The sequence below is a fragment of the Balaenoptera ricei genome, chromosome 14, assembly GCF_028023285.1.
Source record: "Balaenoptera ricei isolate mBalRic1 chromosome 14, mBalRic1.hap2, whole genome shotgun sequence".
Classification (NCBI taxonomy): Eukaryota; Metazoa; Chordata; class Mammalia; order Artiodactyla; family Balaenopteridae; genus Balaenoptera; species Balaenoptera ricei.
In genome coordinates, this window is record NC_082652.1 from 16,776,248 (window position 1) to 16,796,290 (window position 20,043).

Genomic DNA, 20,043 nt, shown 5'->3' on the forward strand with positions numbered 1-20,043 from the left:
CAGATGAGCTTTGCAGTACCACCTGTTCATACATTAGAAACTACAATAGGGAGGCATTGAAAGTTCTTGAGCAGAGGAGCAATATCAAAATCTTTTGGGGAAAGTTATCTGGTGCAAGCATGCAGGACGGATTTCAGCTGCAGAGCTTTAAAGGTTACTGCCGAACCCCAGGTGTGAGGTAACAGCAGGAAGAGACAGATGCAAAAGATAGTATGCAAAAGGTATCTACCAAATTAGTGTTTTTTAAAAAATCACATAGGGAATTCCCTGGTGGTCCAGTGGTTAGGACTCTGCACTTCCACTGCATGGGCCCGGGTTTGATCCCTGGTCAGGGAACTAAGATCCCACGAGCCACGTGGCACAGCCAAAAAATAAAATAAAAATCACAAAATTTACCTGACAACTGGATTCCTTTGCTAATTCAGTAAGTATTGTGTGCCTACTAGGTGCCAGGCACTGAGGAGGCAACAGGAGCAAAACAAAGCCCCACCCTCAGGGAGCTTATGGTACAATTGGGGAAGATGAGTCAACGTACATTTGAGGGCTTACTGTGTGCCAGGCACTGACGGAGGAGCTGGAGATGTAGCAGTAAATAAAACTTTAAAATCCCTGCTTCTGTGGAGCTTACATTCTGAGAATGCAAATAATACGTGTTAAAAGGAAAAACCAAGGAGTAAGGGGGACAGGAGTGTACACAGGTTTACAGAACAGAAAGTGATGCCGTGGAGGGGTGGGTATATACTGTTCATTCAATAAGTTTGGTTGTGAATGAAAAGAGAAATGGAGTGGCTGGTGAGAACAGTGGGGTGAATAATGTATTTTTCAGGATAGCGTAGGTAGAGGATTGGCAGCCAGTGAACAGTAAGGACTGAGCAGTAAGGGTGGAAGGAAGATGGGTTAGGAGCACTTTAAAAAGCTCAACTGGCAAAGAGGAGAGTAAAGAAGTGTGGTGTCAGAGGCTGAGGGTAAAGGAGAGGGACCCTCATGCCTGAGGTGCCTCAGGGTAGCAGTAGGAGAGACCGAGGGCCAGTGCAGTGGAGGCCTGCAGGGACCTGTGAAATCCACAATTCAGACTGGTCAGCAATGGATTCTATAGTTGCTGAAATAGGTATCGAAGGAGGAAGCATATGCTGCAATCATGTAATGGGGGAATTGGGTGTAAACAAGAATTGAGAGGGCAGGTATGCTGAATGTATGTCGGACTTCAAATGAGGAGTGGGATGGGGCACCGTCCAACATGCTGGTCCAAGAGGGAAGGACTAAAGGGAACCATCTGGTCTCTCCCTTTGATGGGACTGGGAATTGGCCCTTTACCCCTCACCGGCATGCCTGAGGCCATATCAAGAGACTTGGCAATCACCTTGCCCTGCCCTTTGGTAGCCCCACCAAATCAAGTGACCATGAAGTTCCTTGATCGCAGGGACCATCCTGATATCCACTGGGGACTAGCACATGGTAGGCACTTGGTTTCTGTTCAGTTAAAGTGAAACCACACATAGAATTTAAAGAGTTAGAAGGAACATCAGAAATAATCTGGTTAAAAAAAAGAAAAAGAATCTGGTTGAACTCTCTTGGAATTTGCATTCTGTGAGGTGTGGGCCAAATTTGGGATCTCTCACTATAACTCAGGGTCAGACTCCCTCCCACTAAACCCTTCAGTAGGATTTTTCTCCCATCTTCGAGATTAGATCACAGTTTTCAAAGTATGGGCTGGGGACACCAGGACTCCCTATGACCCTTTCAAAGGATCTGTGAAGTTGAAACATTTTCACAATACTGAGATGTCATTTGCCTTTTCCACTCATTCCTTACAAGTGTACAGTGGAGTTTTCCAGCGCCTGCATGATATGTGACATTGCAACAGACTGAATGCAGAAGGAGACATGAGAATCCAGAAGTGAAGAGGCTTGCAAAAATGCAGAGCAATGCCACTCTCCTCATTAAAATGGCTTTTGGGAGATGCAAGAGGGAAGAGATATGGGGACATATGTATAACTGATTCACTTTGTTATAAAGCAGAAATTGACACACCATTGTAAAGCAATTATACTCTAATAAAGATGTTAAAAAAAAAAAGACCCAACACAGCCAAAAATAAATTTAAAAATATAAATAAATAAATAAATAAAATGGCTTTTGTTTTGGAAAAATGTTTGTTATGGTTATTTATGCTAATATGTAATGGATTTATTCTTTTTAAACGAATTAATAATGCTTTTAAAGTTGACCAGTTTTGATGTCTAAGATGGTATCAGTAGGCAAATTACATATAAGCCAGAGCCCTTTGGGGTCCTCCATCATCTTTCACAGTGTGAAGGAGTCTTGAAGCAGAAATGTTTGGGGAACGCTGGCTTAGATACTGCTGCACCCAGCTTCCCACCTCCCTCTTTTATGGGAATCTAAATGGTAAGAAAGATCTAACGTAGCTTACAACCAGGCTGCCATCACAACCAGAGAGCTCAAAGCAGCATCACAAAGTGACTGGTGTTTCCATGCGGACACACTCAGGAGTCTCACCCAGAAATCCCACTGAGCTAATAATCCTTGGACCAGTTTTTCTAGTTTCCTAAGCTTTGTTAATATCAACACTATCCTTCCACCAGGGCAGCCTGCAGGGAACCCTCCTAGCAGCTCAGAACCACCCAGTGAAATAACTGAGCTCCACCTCTTCTGAAAGGTGAAACCTAGTCACTCCAGAGAGCCACACGCCAAGAACTTGACTGTTTCTTTTGTTAAATCCACCTTCCAAAAGTATTTTTATAGTATGGCCCTGGGACTTGGTGACCAGAGTTATCAAGAAATGTGGGTTTTTTTCCAGTTCTGCAGTCAACTGGCCACACAACCTCAGAGACGCTCCTTTCCTTCCATACCTCAGCTGTACTCATAAAACAGGGACAGGCTCCTGGCCCCTCCTGTCGAAAGCACTGCTCCAGCAATGACAGGGGAGTGCTTTCCAGACCAGGCACAGTGAAGCCCCAACCAGGTGCTTACACACCTCTTTTTCAGTGTTTTAGATATTCAAACGCAGTAATCACTCTGCAAGAAAAATCTGATTTTAAGTTAATAGCTTTTCAAACTTCAGGCTCAAAAAATTAACATCTGTAAATTCTGGGTCCAGCAATTACCCCCTGGATAAGAGCACTACACTTGCGACGCACCTTAAATGGTACTAGGTGCCCACTGTTCAGTCCCTTTTTGTCAGTATACCTCACTTTAATCACATCATCCACGTATGCAGCACCTCCTTCGTGCCCAGCCATGTATGGAGGGCGTTACCTCATTCACTCCAGACAAGCCTGTGGGGCTTGTCACCTGTACTGTCACTGTACAGATGAGGACATGGGCTCAGAGAGGTTAGGGGACATGCTCTGGCTTAATATGAAGTGGTCAAGGTTTAAACCTGACTTCCAAGTCTGTGCAGCTCCACTAGGGTGCTCTGTACTAGACTTTTTTTTTTTAACTTATTTATTTTTGGCTGTGTTGGGTCTTCGTTGCTGCATGCTGTCTTTCTCTAGTTGGGGCAAGCAGGCTCTAGAGCACAGGCTCAGTAGTTGTGGCGCACGGGCTTAGTTGCTCCGCGGCATGTGGGATCTTCCCGGACCAGGGCTCAAACCTGTATCCCCTGCATTGGCAGGCGGGTTCTTAACCACTGCGCCACCAGGGAAGTCCCTGTACTAGACTTTTAAAGCAATAGCTGCATTTCCTTAAAAATATTTTAGAACCTAGATCTTTAAGTTAGGCTGGTTCCTGTTTTTCTTATTGTTATTTAGAAAGGCTTGTAGCAGTTAAAGACCAGCCTGCACAGAACTGCACTTAGAAGAAAAACATTCCCAACTGCCTGTCTCGTTTTGAGATCAGCTGTCAGTAAAATAACGTCCCCAAATCCCTGCCAATAAAGTAGTGTTGACCCTGCAGGTCCCTTGCCCTTCTCCCAAGCCCTCCGGCATCACAGCAGCGGGACAAAGGGAACTCACCTTCGGTTCCTAGAAGGGACGTGAACCATGTCACACGCCCCCACATTTTAAAATAGTCTTGACGCCCATAATTCCAGAGGCTCCTAGAGTTAAAGGGTTGAGAATGCTCAGTTTAGTTTTCCCTGGATTAGCTAAAGGCACACCATTTTGTCACTGTCTTTCAAACACATGGCAGAGAAAGACAGGAGTCCCCTCTCTGGAGGATCATGAAAGTCTTAGAAATGTCTTCTCTAAAGACAGCAAGGGTCCTGTACACGGGGTGAGGTATGGATCAGCCCGCAGAGCTGCTGGAGGAGGCCTGGGGTGGCTCAGGCCCCGGGCCAGTCACCTGGAGCCGCCTCAGCACTTTACCTCATGTGCTGCAGGATGTGAAAGGCCTGCAGGCGCCAGTCTAAAGAGTGGCAGGTGTTTGTGCCCAACTAGCCAGTTCAGTAGGAATAAGAGAAAGGCTAAGGATATGAATGGCTCTGGGGACAGACCGCCACTTATTAGCCTTGTGACTTCTCTGTGCCTCAATTTCCTCCTCAGGAAAACAATAATAAGAGAAACTACTCCATAGGTTGAGTGGATTAAGTGAAAAAAATGCCAAATGTAATCTGTTATAATTACTATTAACCCCCAAAAGATAACTTTAAGACATATTGAGAGCTTCCACTCCAAATTCCTCATTATACAGATGATAAAATTGGCCTAGAAGTGCTGGGTGACTCGTCCAAGGCTAAACCAACCACCAGGGCAAATAGCTTTGTTCTCTGCGGCCAAGCTCCATTTCCTCCAGGATGTTCGTTCCGTCTGGGCAGCTGTCTTCAGGACTGCTCTGACTCTGGCCTGACGGAGTGCCCTTTGCCTGCTCCACCGTCATGGCTGTGACAGCCCTTCACAGCTCGTTTCCTGGGAGCTCACACCCTCCTTCCAGACTCAGGAAATACAATTCAGTATGCTCGGGGAGCCTCTGAGTCATCTCCGTCTGTAAATCAACTTTTATCCGTCTATCCTGAACAGAGAGATCTCATCCTCCTCCAGTTTCTGGAACCGGAACTGGTGTTTTTCCTTTGGATTTTGCTGAGTGTCTTCCACCTCTAAGTACATCAGGCTCCCCTCCCAACTTCAGACTGGGGACTGAACACCAGAGGTGGACATAAGCCTCTAAGAGTCTAGAGGAACACTGAAGACTTACCTCAGGGGCTTAAAAGAGGTCTCCCAGCCCATGCCCCCTCACATAGGAACTTCATCTGCCTCCCCACAGCTAACTGGCAGAGGTGACTGCATATGCAGACGGTTTGCTGGACATATGCCCCAGGCAGCTGGGAGGACGCTGATGACCATCTGAATCCCAGAAGCAGAGAACAGTTACCATGGCTACCAAGAGCTGTAACCATTGGCTGCCTTGGCTATGGGGATCGGCTCAGCTGACCTCTCAAGGTCCCTTCCAGCCCTGGGATTCTACATTTACAGTGAGCCAGGTGAGACCATATCTGCTGCAAGAAAATAGTTAGTCCTGTTACATATACGGCTCAGGCATAGAAAGCAATTACCTCAGAGGTCACCTTATCTTATTCATCAGAAGTGCTGAGTCACAAGGCTACTTTCTATCTCTGCTGCATCATTAATAAGCAAAGCCTTGCTTTTTTTGGTACAGCACTTCAGGCCCTTTATAAAGTGAATCTGCGACCACCATGTTTAATTTTCCTTTTACAGCTCTGACCAGAAATTTTGATAGAAGTTTGTTCCATATCGTGACCAGGGGAACAGCCCAGAAACACTTGCGTCTCCGGGCCCGGAGGAGCGTGCTCCGTCAGACAGGACGCTTGGATCACGAACCTTCTAAGAACTGGGAGGAAGGAAGTCATTCATAAAGGAGGCAGATGCTGAACTGCAACTTTGGTTTCCTCTGGCAATTCTGATTACAGGAACGTGGTTTGTTCTTATTCCACAGAGGGGAAGAGTTTCTCTTTAAAACTTGACTCCCAGAAGCTCCCTACCGGTCTGAGTCAGGACAGAGCAGGGAGGTGGCTAATTCGACCCCTGTAACCTCCACAGCAGGTGAGAACACAGGCCTGGCTGCACCCCTCTTGATACCCGACCTCAGGACAGAGAAGGCTGTAGATATCTACAAGACTTCCAAGAGCAGGAGAGAGATGCCCAGAAATCACACTGTTGCCTGTGCTTATGAAAACAGCTGCAAGTCTTGCCTTGTTCCAGATGTAGAAAGCTTCATGTTTAGTGGATGTTTGGAGATTTTTAAAAATCTGCTTATCAAGATTAAATCAAAGCCTTTATTAAACATCCCTCCTTCAAACCACCTGCATTTAAACCTATACCCCTCTCCCGACTTGCGAACTGCTAGGGCTATGTGTGTGTCACTGGCACCTGGAGGGTCAGATCCAGCTGGGCTACACAATGCTGAAAAGCCACGCCAAGGCACACCACACTGGGCACACCTCCACGGTTCTGTGCCCCTCAGGATCTAGGCAAAGGTTGGCAGCACTGGCCCTGGGACCAGAGCTCAAGCACAGGAGACCAGGAAGCTGAAGTCTGAGCCTCCTTGTTCCAGACCTAGCCATGCAGAGCGGACAAGCAGCTCTTGGCTACCACTGGGTGAGGCTCACCCATGTGCTTTTTCTTCTCATCTCCAAAGAAAAGGGTGAGAGATGGAGGAGGCAATTTTCAGTTGTGTGTGGGTTTGATTTAAGGCTTTGGCTGTGGTCTGCTGATATATTAAAATACTTTCTGGGAACGCCATCTCCTAAGCTCCCCATCAGAACAAACGTATTTCCAAAAATGAAAACATTGAACAAAGAGGTGGAGCTGAAATGCTGATGCAGAGCCCAGTGGACAGGCTCAGGTCTGTCAGGTCAGGATGGTGTCGTCCACCTGCTCCGTGGAGTCGGCCTGGCTGGCCAGCTTCTTCAGAGACCTTCGGTTGCATTCATTCAGCATCTCCAAGCTGGCCACGTCCAGGATCTTGCAGAGGGACTGGGGGGAAGATGGAAACGAGGAGATGAAGTCAGAAAATAAGGCTTCAGATTTCTCCAATCAAAGACAAAAATGAATGTTAACCCAGGACTAGAACCACTGAGGTGGAATCCGGCAAAATAAGGGAATCAGATGGATCCAGGGAAAGCCAAGACAACCACTCATCACGCCTTTCACGTGGTGAGGTATTGTTGTTCAGTGCTTAAAAGGTTGCTCAGCGGGCAGGGGACTGAGTGACAGGACTCTGGGCCTCAACGGGCAGCACTGTGGGATCTGTTGCAGGGCTGTGTGCCACGTGAGAGTCTATTTGAAGAAGGGGCTCTGCTGCTGAAAGAAGTCTGAACACCTCAGGAGTAAAGTGTTTTTAGGCACCAGACCTGTCACTTGACTACAATCTGCCTGTCAACACTCATGCATACGGACAGGTGGCAGTGAAGAGTGATGCTTAAACACTGTCATGCAGAAGGCCTGCAAGGCCAGTGTCCACAGACGCCCAGGGGAGGCACGCCAGCCCCGGATACCCACCTGAAACACCTCTTCTCCCTGCCTCATCTTGAGGAGGTTGACGATTGCCTGGTCGCTGTAGGCCCTGACGACGGTGTTTTTATCCTTGGTGTTGTCAAGAAGAGCCTTCAGGATGGGCTTGATGGCCTGGGGGTCCAGGGCAGGCAGCGGGTCCCTGTTTGCCCACCAGATCATCTTCTCAGCCACCAGCCTGATGTCACTGGATGGGTTCTGCAAACACTACGAAGAGGAGCGCAGGCTTTCAGCCAGGCACATCCAGTCTGTCTCTCAAAGCAGCCCAGACTCTGCCCTGACACTCTCTTCATCGTGGAAACTGACCCCACTGTTCCCCTCCGATGCCATCCCCACTGTGGGAGGGTAATAACCAGGTGTGATTCGGACCCTATTCTCTTCTACCTCATCTCATGCCAGTCTCTCCTTTGCTCACCACTCTCGGCCCACGTGGGCATTCAGCTTCTGCAAACACACCATGCTGCTTCCTGCCTCGGGCCTCTGCACTGGCTGGTCCCACTGCCCGGGACGTGCGTGGCCCAGATCCTCGCTTAGTTGGTTCCTTCTCATCCTTCAGGGCTCAGCTCAAATGTCAGCCTTTAGAGGTCTCCCCGACAGCCCTTTCTGAATCACAGCCTTCCCACAGGCTTTTTGTGTACCTCCACCTCCAGAGATCTTGTCTGCCCTGTTCACCTCTACACCTTCAGGGTCTAGCCCGGCCGGGCGCACAGCAGGTCATCAGTAATAAACGCTGATAAAAGCCGCATGCAGGGCGATGCCGTCATACAGGCTCAATCTAATCGGGGCCCTGCAAACTCTCCACTGTGGGTGCCTGCAGGGTGGTGGTCAGCCTTGGGAACCTCACTACTCAGAGCGAGGTCAGTGCACCAGCAGCACTGACATTGCCTGGGAGCTGGTTACAAAGGCAGGGTCTCAGGCTTGGCCACATCTCTTAGCATGGAGACTCTGGTTCTGTCTTGCGTGCACACAACCGTTTGAGAAGCGTGCTCTATTACACAGGGGCTGGGGCCTCGCCGTCAGGCTCCCCAGCTTTCTTCCTTGGGTCTCGCAGCCACCATAACAGCCACACTAGTAAGTGTCATGCCTGCTAAAGGCAGGCAGGGAAGAGAAGGTTTATTAAGATTTGAACCCAGGTCTGTCCCAAAGTTTGCAAAATTGGTGTGCCTAGGAAGAATGCCTAAAATAGAGGTTCTTAACATGATTTGGGGTCATAGGTCTATTTGACATTCTGACAAAAAGTTGGGCAAAAAAAAAAAAAGTTGGGCACTCCTCCAGAGAAAAACTCACACACGACCATTTTGCATTCCAGCCCTATGGGCTCAGAGCTGCCGCAGGCTATCCATGGAGAGCTCCTAGAATACAGAGGACACACTTCCGGTGTTCTTTGGTCACGGGTCCTTCTCACAAGCCTGGCTGCCCCGCTCACCTTAATGAACAGGCTGGAGAGTTTGGCTGGCAGCTGTCCTCCTCCTGTCTCGATGTGATGCTTCATCAGGAAGCCCATGCCCCGGACCCCGCTCACAGCAATGGGGATCTGTGGAGAGAGGAGAGAGCTAGACGGGGTGGCCTCCGGCTCCGTCCTCGGGGCAGCGGGGCCAGGCACCAGCCCTTCCCCAGGACTTCCCGGGGACCCTGGCTCTTCCCCACCAGTCCCCACCCGCCGGCAGCTCTCATGGAGAGGGCCTGCCGTGGCTGTGAGGCAGATGAACCAAGCCCAAGTCACTAGTTCCCAGGTCAGGAATCAGAGACCTTCTGACCTACAAGGGACCTCTAGATGCTCCAACCCGAACTCCTCACTGTTCAGGTGATGAAACTGGGGCCCAGAGAGATCAAGTACTGGTCCAAGGGCACAGTAAGTTACTGGCAAAGGTAAAATTTGAACCCAGGTCTCTGGCCACCGAGTCTGGCTGCCCCAAAGCCTTACCCTGTCTGCCATGGCATTGCTGAGGATCATGTCCTGAACTTCACTGCTGTATCTGCCTGCACAGAGTCTGCTGGGAGCCACATTCACAGCCACGGAGAGAGCCAGGCTCCGCCCGTGCCGAACCATCCAGTCGATGCCGGACACGTCCGCTGGGTGCAAGGACACACTGGGGTCAACCCACACCTCAGAGCATGGCCCACCACCCACGAAGCCCACCTCCCCGACCTGAGACTCATGTGCCAGCTCGGAGCCTGGCGGAAACCCCAGTCCACGCTGCACACGGACCTCCCTACCCCGAGTGGACGTCAAGCAGCCATCCCTCACAAACTGCTCCAGACTGTAGCTTGTGTTCTTGGAGCAGAAACACTAGGGGCTGCAGGACCCCCAGAAACTCCATTTTGTTTTAACAGCTGAATTTCCAAGGAGAGGGTGGTCCCGCTGCCAGAAGACCCTCTGAGGGGAAGGGGAGACAGAGAGGCCCTGAAAAGGAAGCCCCCCGTGGACACAAGAGGCCTACCCAGCAAGTACTGCTGAAGAACAGTGCTGAGCTCCTCTTCTGTCAGAAAGGCACACAGTTCCCCCAGGCACCCGGCCGAGGACACGCGAGTGTTGTCCTGATGGAGCAGAGAAGGCAGTGAATGGGGATGCAAGCCCTCACGGGCTCCGCGGGAACCACGGTGGAAGGAAGGCGGACCCTAAGTCCAGTCCTCCCTCCAGGCACTCACGCTCCCACCGCCAGAGCGGGACTGCCACTCACTGCAGCTGCCACTCGGTGCCGTGTTAAAAATTACACACCCAGCACTTAATTTTAGAGAACTCCAGTCTGTGTGCATACGTTAGTCATCATCATAATAGCAATAATAACTATATTTACACAGCACCTTTCTTCTTACAAGCCTGAATGCTTCATATTTATTATCTCAGTTACTATCAACAGCCCTGTGAGGCGGGGAGGCGTGCGAGCTCCCGCCCACAGTGCCCAGGAAAGGCGGTCAGAGGACCACTTGGAGCTCTACCCCCAACTCCACACCCACCCCCGAGCCGCTCATGTGTCCGCCTATGTCCAGAGAGACTCCCTGCTGCCCCGACATTACTCAGGTTTGTCCCGGGAAGTCAAACTGAAGAGCTGATCAACCCAAGGCAATAGGTAAAGGCCGAGTGTTTTGTGTCAAAACCAAAGCCACGTACATAAGCAGCTCCCTGCTGCTCTCCCTGCCAGCTAACTACGGGACACCACACAGTGGATTCAGGTTATGTGCTGCAGTATTAAGAAGTGCCAACTTGGCGTGCCTCCCCCAAAACAAAACAAACAACCAACCAGAGCCTCAAGGGCCCACGGGGAGGCATCAGCTGGACTGGCACTCTGGATTGCCACCTTCAATCCAGCGCAAGTTCTGAGGGAGAAGGTGGTTGGCCAGCACCTTGGGTCTCTGAGCTCCCTGCCCAGGTGCCAAGCAAGGCTAAAGCTGGCTCTCTCTGACACGACAGCCACTCTCCCCAACGGGATCTATTTTAAGCTCCATTGTGGTGAAATGTAAATTGGTTTACATACTAACTTCTGCTTGCACTGTGCATGGCCCTATAAAAACCCTGACAGACTGTGACCAGAAGAAGGTAGAGTCTCCCATCTGTACCCCAGAGAAGGCCAGGGTCTCAGCTGGAGGGCCGTGATAACCAGCCCCGTGTGTGGGCAGACAACGGGGTGTAGCTCCATGTGAACCCAGAGGCCTCTCTCCAGAGATCAGCCCCACAGTGTACATCTGGCCACGCAGCAGAGGGCTGTCAGAGGGCAAAGAGAAAATTCTTCTCAGAGACTCAAGCCCTCCTGGGCCCGCCACAGCACTGGGCTGTCAAGGGGTACTTCGCAAATGCTTCTAGACTGGGTCAGGAAGGGCTACAGTAACGGCATCGGAACAGAACCAGGAGTCACGGGGCTCAGGTCCTGATTTTGACTCTACCACTTGCTAGGGTGCAGCCCCAAGTGAGTCTCACCCTCTCAAACAGTGCTAAGCCCTCCCACCTGGACAGACACCAGACAGTTTCCTGAGGGCTGTGCCCACGCTTCATTCACCTCTGGGCTAGGCCCTTCGGCTCAGCAAATGTTTCCTGAACCAATAAACGAAACTCTTCACTTTACAACTGGGGAAATGAGGGGCAGAGAGGGAAAGTGACTTGTTTAAGACTAGAGAACAAATGAATGAGAGACCTGGGACTTTAAAAACCTTACTTTCCTTATCTATATAACATATCGTGGATATCAATATCGATATCAAGACGCGCCTTGTCTCCCTCACTACCAGAGGCGCGGTAAACCACAGAGTGATACGAATGTCGGGAGTGATTATCACTACTGACCAAGTTCTTCTAACACAAAGCAGAGATGCCAACCAAAGGAAAGAGAAGGGAAACCAGCCGAGCCCCCCAGCCCCGCGTCCACCTGCCGCTGTACCTCGTCATGTCCCAGCGTGCTCAGCAGGAGCGAGACGATGCTCTTCCGGATAACCACGTCCACTTTGGCCCCTGCTCCCTGAATCACAAACCTCAGGGCCTGAAGCATGGTGTCCCTACAGAACCAGTGCACCCAACTTAAAACCTGGCTCTCCTTCACCACTGCTCCCGCCGCACAGGCAGGGCCCGGGCTGCTTCAGGAGCTGCCCGGCCTCCCCACGGCCACAGCTCTCTCCACCAGGGCCTCACCTGACACCCGGGTCCTCCATGACCCGGATTCCGTTCAGCAACTCTGTGAAGAGAGGATCCACCTTGATGTGGATGGAGATGAGCTTCCCTAGCGCATCAGCAGCCTTCAGGCGCACGCCCCGGTTAGAGTCCTGCAGGGCTTTGGTGAAAGTGGTCTGCAGCTGGGGCAGGAAGGGCTTCAGGGCAATCCCAACCTGTTGGAGAGACCCACACCCAAAAGCACCGCTGAGGTGGAGTCCAGGGCCACAGTGCACTATAGGCACGAAAACAAATGATCACAAACCACCATAAGCTGCCCTGGCTCCCACACATAGGCCAGGAATAGATGTCCCGTTAAGACAGGGGCGCCCAGCACAGAGAGGTTACACTAGTCTCCTCTTCCATTTTCAGCATCCTGCGCTGCACTGGGAGGAGGCAGAGGTGGAGGATGACACCAGCAGCAGTACCCCCAGCACCACCACCAGCACCACCACCATCACCAGCACCACCACCAAGGGAGCCGTGGACTTGGCTTAGTGAAGCCCTGTCCACGTGGACAAGTGACTCGAAACCCTTGTCTCCGAACACACTAGAGCAGGCTGGGAGACGCTGTCAGTACCATGGAAGAACATTTTAGTGCAAAGAAAGGGAAACGGACCAGGTGTGTAAGGGCAGGTACCATCTACTGAGCATTTAACGTTCAGCCTTCAGAACAATCCTATGAAACAGATGGCCTCAGAAGGTCATCCCTGTACACATGTGCGCCCCCTCATTAACAATCCAGTCTAATCCCCGACCACACATAGAAAAACAGGCACATTTGTGACAAAATACAGATGGGTCCAAGACGAAAGATTTACTTATTGCTAAATGGGAAAAATCAAAGTAGCTGTTTAGAGGTTCAATGCCAGTTAAGGTTTGGAGATACTGGGGTCGGGGTTTTGCAGGCAGCTGGGAGGCAGACCACAGAGTGAAGCTGGCAAACCTTCGGTGGGAACCACCTGCCTATGGGTGGCACCTGGCTTGTGGCCTGAGGGACAAATTCCAGGAGGGAAGGGCTCCATTTGTACACATAGTTTAAAAAAAAAAAAAAAAAAAAACAGAAAAGAACAGCACAGAATGTAAAGATGATACTTAATTTAAAAGAAAAATAAAAGACTCAATTTCCTACAGAATGAGGCTGATGCTCACGATCCCATTTCTTATCTGGGAAGTTGCTCCTCACACTTTTCTCCCAAAAGGAAAAAGCTACAAATTTTAAGCTTGCTTTTGTTTCCAAACCTCAAGTAAGAATTTTTTTTTTTTTTAACAACAACAAATCTTGGCTGTTTATGCTTTTTTAAATCCAAAGGGCTTAATTATTACACTGTAAAACATCAGAAACAGTTAACGTGTTCAATCTTTGCTTCTGACACTTTGGGCAAAAACTGAAGTTAACTGCAGTTGCTCTCAGACTTCCTTTTCATTCTCTCCTCAGATTCTTTTCACCTCATTTATGAGGTGGTCATAAAGTAGGGAAAGGTTTTTGAACAAGGTTTTAATTGTATTTACGTGGCCCTGGATTTTGTCCTTTGACCCATTTATAAATAATAGCAATTAACAGGCACTGGTGTGTCGAGTGCTTAGAATGTGTCAGGCCTCATGCTCGATGTTATTTTATCTGAGCCCTGTGTCACACCGCCCTTCGAGAGGCAAGCAGTCTTAGTACTCTCAAAACACAGGTGAGGAAACAGGCTCAGAGGCTGCATAACTTTCCCAAGGTCATTCTGGCCATACAGCTACCAAGTGGCGGACGTGGAATTGACCATGTGCAGTGGGTCTTGACTCCAAAGTCTTAACTCCCTTGCTCTGCCGATTCCCCATGATAAGCTGTCACCCCGCCTCCATGGGACACCGCGTGCCAGCGTCCTGCACACAGATCCATTCTCTAAGGCCTGGATGGACCGAGAGCGTGAACTCATCAGTCGCTCACCTTGGCCAGCAAAAGGCTGAGTGTCTCGAGCAGAGCCGCCTTCACGTTCCAGCTGAACCGGTCCCCCAGGATGCGAATCAGAGGGCCAGTGATGCTGACCACGGAGGGTCTCAGGGCATCAGCTGAGGTCAGGCGGATCACCAGGCCTAAAGCTTTGGCTGCTTCTTCTTTCTGTTCTGGGCTGCCAGTCAGGACACCCTCCCGCAACACTGGAAGGATGGAGGTTACTCCCTGACAAGAGAACCACACCTGAGAGTCAAATCTCAAAGGTTCTGGGCCCAGGTGTCTCCCACCCGAAGCAAGGAGCTCCTGTTAGCCATCCTCTCCTCAACTCCATGAGAGATCGATTCAGGCTGCCAGGGTCACAGCCTGAGATGGTGCTGGCTGGGGAACAGTCTTGACAGTGACAAGAAGAGCAGAGTCCCAGCAGGCCTACCACACAAGGTACCTGCACTGCTGTCACTCACTCACTCTGTCTGAGGTGGCTTCCACCACTTAAACCGAAGATGATGAACCCTGGCCCCATGAGGCTACCACGGGGAAGAAACACGCTGTCTGTGAAGGTGCAGAATGGCACCTAGAGCGCTAAGCCAGATTAACACACGGGCTGCTCCAGCGGCCCCACCTCCTGGGACCCAAGGGGAAGGCAGAGGAAGGCCGCACGCCTGCCGCACCCTGCACGGGCCCTGGCTTACCTTCTTTGGAAGGCAGAACCCTGGCACGTGTTCGCCTTTGCTCTCATTCCCTATGAGCCGGATTTCTTTGTGTAGTTCCTCAATTAGTGCCAGCTGGTTGCCAGCATCCAGTTTCTGTGGGAAGCCGGGAAAAAGCAGAGAGGATGTCAGAGTTCTAGGTAAAGCCCTCTCAAGACTGTTTCAAAATAATATAGCAGGCGGAAAGGTATGTGTGGGAGTACAGATAAGACTGGCCACGAATCGACAGATGCTGAAGCTGGCTGATAGGTACATGGGGGGCCTCAGGAGTCTAGTCTTATAAGCGCCTGGAATTGTCCACATCAGAAGCTGGCTGTGGGGTCCACAGCTCCTCACCTTGGTGATGGCATTCAGGGCATCCCAGCTCTCCTCCAGAACCACAGGGCTGGAGTCGTTGAAGAGGCGGATCAGGCCTGAGACCAGGCTCCGCAGGTGGCTAGTGTAGTCCACCTTTGAGCGGGAACAATAGATGTTGAGGATGATGGCAGCAGCCTGCCTCATGCCCACTTCAGGGCTGCGGGTGGCTTCCAGCAGATCCTCGATGATGATCCGGTGCCCGGTGTCATCCTCTACCGAGAGGATCACAGCCTGACAGTTGGCCATCTCCTAAAACCACAGGGCATGCCTCAGCTGAGCACAGCTCCTCCAGGACAGGACAGGACAGGATGGGGCAGGGTCAGAGAGCCTGCAGGAGTGACTGTGACACTCACCAGCTGCTCAGCTGGAGTCCCCAGCTTCTCCTTCAGGGCCAACATGACCGCCGGGAGGATCACGCCAAGATGACGGGTCAGGGCGTCGCCTGCCACAGACGAAAGGAAAGCCAGCACCCGGGTATTGACAGGTGGGGTCGTCAGCTGTGGAACGATGAACAGCAACTCAATGGGTGCTGCCCCGTGCTGGCCGCGGCGCTAGGCTCTGGAAGATCCCATCCCACTGCAAGAGTCACCAGCCTCCCCCAGCATCTGAGTGCAGAGCTGGCCTTCACGCAGGCCCGGGGAACAGTGATGAGGCTGTGGCTTCTGGGCCAGAGGGGTTGCCACATGTTGGGACTTACCTTGGGCACGAGGTAGGGCAACACCACACGGCTCTTGATGGCCATCACTTGCTTCAGACCATCCAAGGCAAATTCTGACACCTCCTCATCATCCTGCAGAGGGGCATTGGGGGCAATGTTCAGGAGCCGGCTCTTGTCTCCACCTCCGCTGCCTTGGACCGGCCGGCGCCAACGTCCTTCTCCACTCTCCTCCCCTCCTCCCTCTGCACCCACACAGACTGACTGTCAAAGGAGAAGCCCAGAGCCAAATCCCATCCTGTGCACCCACTCCCTCTGGGGCCCACACTGCGGCTGCCTTGGCAGAATCAGCCCCCTGCGTGTTGCCTCTACAGAGATGGTAAAAGCCCGACTGGTAGGTGTGGGGCAGAGCCACTCACCAGCTGCTTCAGTAAAAACGGGAGGATGTCCTCCAGAGCCTGGTGGCCGATTGTGGAGTGCAGCTGCTCAAAGGTCTTGGCCGCCGCCTCTCTGACCTCCTCCAGCGGGTCACACAAGGCCTTCCTTGCCGTGGGCACAAGGGACTCGGAGAAATACAGCACCTGCAATGGTACAGGTGTACTGAACCCGACGTGGCAGAGGGAGAGGAAATAAGCAGGGGGGCGGTGAGGACCTCTGGCCCAGCCAGGCCACCGCTGCTCCCTGGGCTTGACTTTTTTTTTTTTAACTTAGATGGTTTCTGTGAAAATGTACAAGTATGAAAAAGCAGAGAGGCTGCGTAATCTACTCCCAAGGAGCCTTCACCAGACTTAATAATTAATAGCCTGCTTTTTTTCGGCAAGTCCTCCAAATACTCTGGTCTCCTACAGGAACTCCAAACTCCTTCTCATGGCGAGGACCCTAGTGATGTGACCTCCACTCCCCAGACTCTTTTGCTCATCCTCTTAGGAAACTCCAAGTCCTTCTTCAAGTCTCAACTGAAATACTTGCTCCCTGGGACTTCCCTGGTGGCGCAGTGGTTAAGAATCCACCTGCCAATGCAGGGGACACGGGTTCGAGCCCTGGTCCGGGAAGATCCCACGTGTCACAGAGCAACTAAGCCCGTGTGCCACAACTACTGAGCCTGTGCTCTAGAGCCTGCGAGCCACAACTACTGAGCCCGCGTGCCACAACTACTGAAGCCCACGCACCTAGAGCCCGTGCTCCGCAACAAGAGAAGCTTCTCACTGCAATGAGAAGCCCGTGCACTGCAACGAAGAGTTGCCCCCACTCGACGCAACTAGAGAAAGCCCAGGCGCAGCAACAAAGACCCAGTGCAACCATAAATAAATAAAAAAATAAAAATAAAATAAAAATTGAAATTAAAAAAAACTTGCTTCCTTATGAAGTCTCTGCGTCTGCAACGGGGCCAATGACAGCTCTTTTGCCTCTGCAACCAATTCCACCAAAGCAACGCCCCCTATGAATCTAAGGACTGAATATGAACATGGCCACCAGCAAGGCCTCAGCCTTTGGGGCACTTACTATTTAATGAATCACAGCTCTTTTGGTGACAGAATTTACCTTTATTCTTTGAAAAATGCAAATATAAAACCCCAAATGTAATATGTATACTGATACACACAGGGGGAGAAGGATCCTGTAAATCAGACGAGGCTTTTCAGGCTGAGCAACTTGCTACGTGCTCGAATTTCTGACTCGCCACCCATTCATCGCTTTGGTGCTTTCATCCCAATCGAGAGCCCTATGCCTACTCTCAACCTACTCCCCATGTTGGGGAGGATCAATGTTTGGAGGATCAATTACCGTAGAAAAGTAGGGTCAGTGAAAAGGACTCCAACCCTCTTGAATGTAGCTGCTATGGAAACAGTCTCATTGCTGGAGACAATGCGTTTCCACCCACTGGGTACTCACTCTCATCTACTCCGCTCCCTCTGAGAACAAGCACGCCCTCCTGCTCTCCGCCACCCTCCACCACTCACATACGCGCACATCCTCTCTCCGTTAAGTGCACCACACGTGTTAACTGAACTGATGTAGTGACACAAAAGGATTACTCTGGAGCAACCTCAGGAGTGGTGAGGGAAAGACTATCTCCAATCTCCAAAAGCTACTCCAGGCCTCTAAATCGCTTAGATCTTATAGCCTGTAAAACCGATGGGAAAGCTGAGAGGGAAATTCCAATGCGCTGCGGCCCCGCCAGCACCCCGCTGCCAGCAACGCCCTCTGGAGCGAGGTTCGCATGTCCCTGAGGGTGTCGCTAGTGGTGCAGTTTGTCCTATAACCTCCCTGGCCCTCTGAGTCAGGTGCAGGACCTGCGGGGCCCTGAGGAGATACTCACGGCGTCCCGGCTGGTGGACTTCATGATCTCGCTCAACCCAATGCACACGCCCTGCCTCTCGTCACTCTTCTGAGACCTCAGGCCTTCCTCAAGGATGGGGATGATCTCAGGTAGGATTTTCTCCCCTAACTTCCGGACGAGATCTCCCAGTGTCCTGGCTGCAATCTGTCGGCAGAGCTCAAGTCAGGACATCGACTCCCTGCAAACCCCAGAGCACCCAGTGCACAACTCCAGAATGAGGGCCCTGGAACCTCCCAGACTTTATCCGAGCCAGACTTAACTTTCCCAAACGCTCTTACCCCTGAAGAGCCCCCACGGTGCTTGCAAAACATGACAAAATAAAATGATCTCTCTCCGTCACACACACCTACACAACCTAAAGCAAAAGCTGGCACCTTATATATGACCAAGAAACTCATCACGTGCTGCCCAGTCAAGGGCCGATTTCCCTGGATCGAAAACTGTGGCCTAGAAGTCACTTAACCCTCATGCTCTTGCCCAGGAAAGGGGACCTGAATTTGGAATAAACACTTTAAGGAAAGAACCCATCTCCTCTGAGGCCTCATGCAAACCCTTCTTCAGAGCCAAATACACAATCTGCTTGCCAGGGATGGGGGTTGGGAGTGGGCCAAAGAGGACTGGCAGAAGCGATCATCGGCCCTGGTGGGCCTCTCCTCCAGCTGCACCGGCCTTCGTTCAGCCCCTGCTGTTGGCCACATTCCCGCCCACCTCATGGCTTGTGCACATCCCATCTTGGTATCTCAAGCACTAGTCCCTTGGTCCGAACAGTCTTTCATCACCTCCCCACCCATTAATGCTCACTCATCGTTCGTCTTCAAGTATCACTCCTTCTGAGAAGGCTTCCCTGACCCCCAGCTGGTTGACCTGTTATAAGCATTGGCAGTGCCACATAGCACTTGCCATACTTGCATTTTCCATCTGTTTTTGTGATTATTTGATTAACATTCATCTCCTCTACCAGACTGTAGCTCCACGAGGCTGCCTTTCTTCTCCACTATCTCCCCAGGTCTTGGGCCCCTGCTTAGCACATAGCAGATGATAAATATTTGTTGAATAACTAAGTAAATAAATAAATGCTCCCGTGTTAGATAGGGGACCCTAGGGGCTCTCCCATTCTCTGCAGACATCAGAGGCATCAGGGGCTGCTTGGTCAGAAGCAAGGCCTGCGAAACTTACCGTTCTCTTATCTGCACACGTGCTGGCCAGGAAACCCAGCAGGAGCCCAAAGAGGGTGGGCAGGATCTCACGCAAGGTGCGGGGGGTATTGGAGACCACAATCTTCCAGACGTGCAGGGATGCTTGCCGCACAACCAGCTGGGTGTCAGAGCGGCCCATGTACAGGCCTGCCAGCACCCGGTTCCGCCGATCTACCCCCAGGGCAGTGATGATTGCCTGCAGCAGTGGAAAGAAGCAGAGAACACGAGGTGGTGAAGCCTCCACAGTGTGGGTGCCAGGGAGTCTTCGTACCATCAGCAGAGGGAGGAAAATCAAAACAAGGCACGCACCTTGTTGGACTGGGCAGTTCCGAAGTTATCATCTTCAGAGGCAGTTTCTGTGGTCATCTTCCCAGTGACTCCTGAGATGTGGAACAGGAGATCCCCAAGGAGCTGAACAGAGCTGAACCTGAGAAGGAGGCCAAGAACAGAGTCACACAGTTGCAGGAGGATGTCTCAGTGCACAACCAAGCACTGGACAGAAAAGAGACTAGAAGGAAATGCACCCAAAACACTCATGGTGGTTCTCTTAGAACAGGAGAGGTCACAGACGATACTCATTTCTTTACAGTCTCCCACATATGTTCCTTCCAAGTTATCTACTAATGAACATTATTTTAATAATAAAAAAGGACAAACATTTTTTAAAAGCAGATATGAAAATTTCTATAATAAAGTTATTAAAAAGAGAGAAGAGAGCACAG

The 20,043-nt window shown here is 51.1% G+C and overlaps 1 protein-coding gene across 1 annotated transcript in view; it reads right to left on the reverse strand.

The window, feature by feature from the left end:
- Window positions 1–6,227: 6,227 nt before the first annotated feature.
- The window catches only part of GCN1 (GCN1 activator of EIF2AK4), a 56,560-nt gene continuing 42,744 nt past the window's right edge, over window positions 6,228–20,043 (reverse strand). The window contains exons 43-58 of the mRNA XM_059895060.1: window positions 19,631–19,748; window positions 19,302–19,517; window positions 18,105–18,269; window positions 16,204–16,365; window positions 15,827–15,919; window positions 15,483–15,626; window positions 15,109–15,378; window positions 14,755–14,868; window positions 14,060–14,290; window positions 12,109–12,302; window positions 11,861–11,975; window positions 9,929–10,025; window positions 9,412–9,560; window positions 8,914–9,021; window positions 7,476–7,694; window positions 6,228–6,950 (exon numbers count right to left, since the gene is read on the reverse strand). Of these exons, the coding sequence (XP_059751043.1) occupies window positions 6,825–6,950; window positions 7,476–7,694; window positions 8,914–9,021; window positions 9,412–9,560; window positions 9,929–10,025; window positions 11,861–11,975; window positions 12,109–12,302; window positions 14,060–14,290; window positions 14,755–14,868; window positions 15,109–15,378; window positions 15,483–15,626; window positions 15,827–15,919; window positions 16,204–16,365; window positions 18,105–18,269; window positions 19,302–19,517; window positions 19,631–19,748 (2,521 nt within the window). The 3' untranslated portion in view covers window positions 6,228–6,824. The remainder of the gene's footprint in view (window positions 6,951–7,475; window positions 7,695–8,913; window positions 9,022–9,411; window positions 9,561–9,928; window positions 10,026–11,860; window positions 11,976–12,108; window positions 12,303–14,059; window positions 14,291–14,754; window positions 14,869–15,108; window positions 15,379–15,482; window positions 15,627–15,826; window positions 15,920–16,203; window positions 16,366–18,104; window positions 18,270–19,301; window positions 19,518–19,630; window positions 19,749–20,043) is intronic.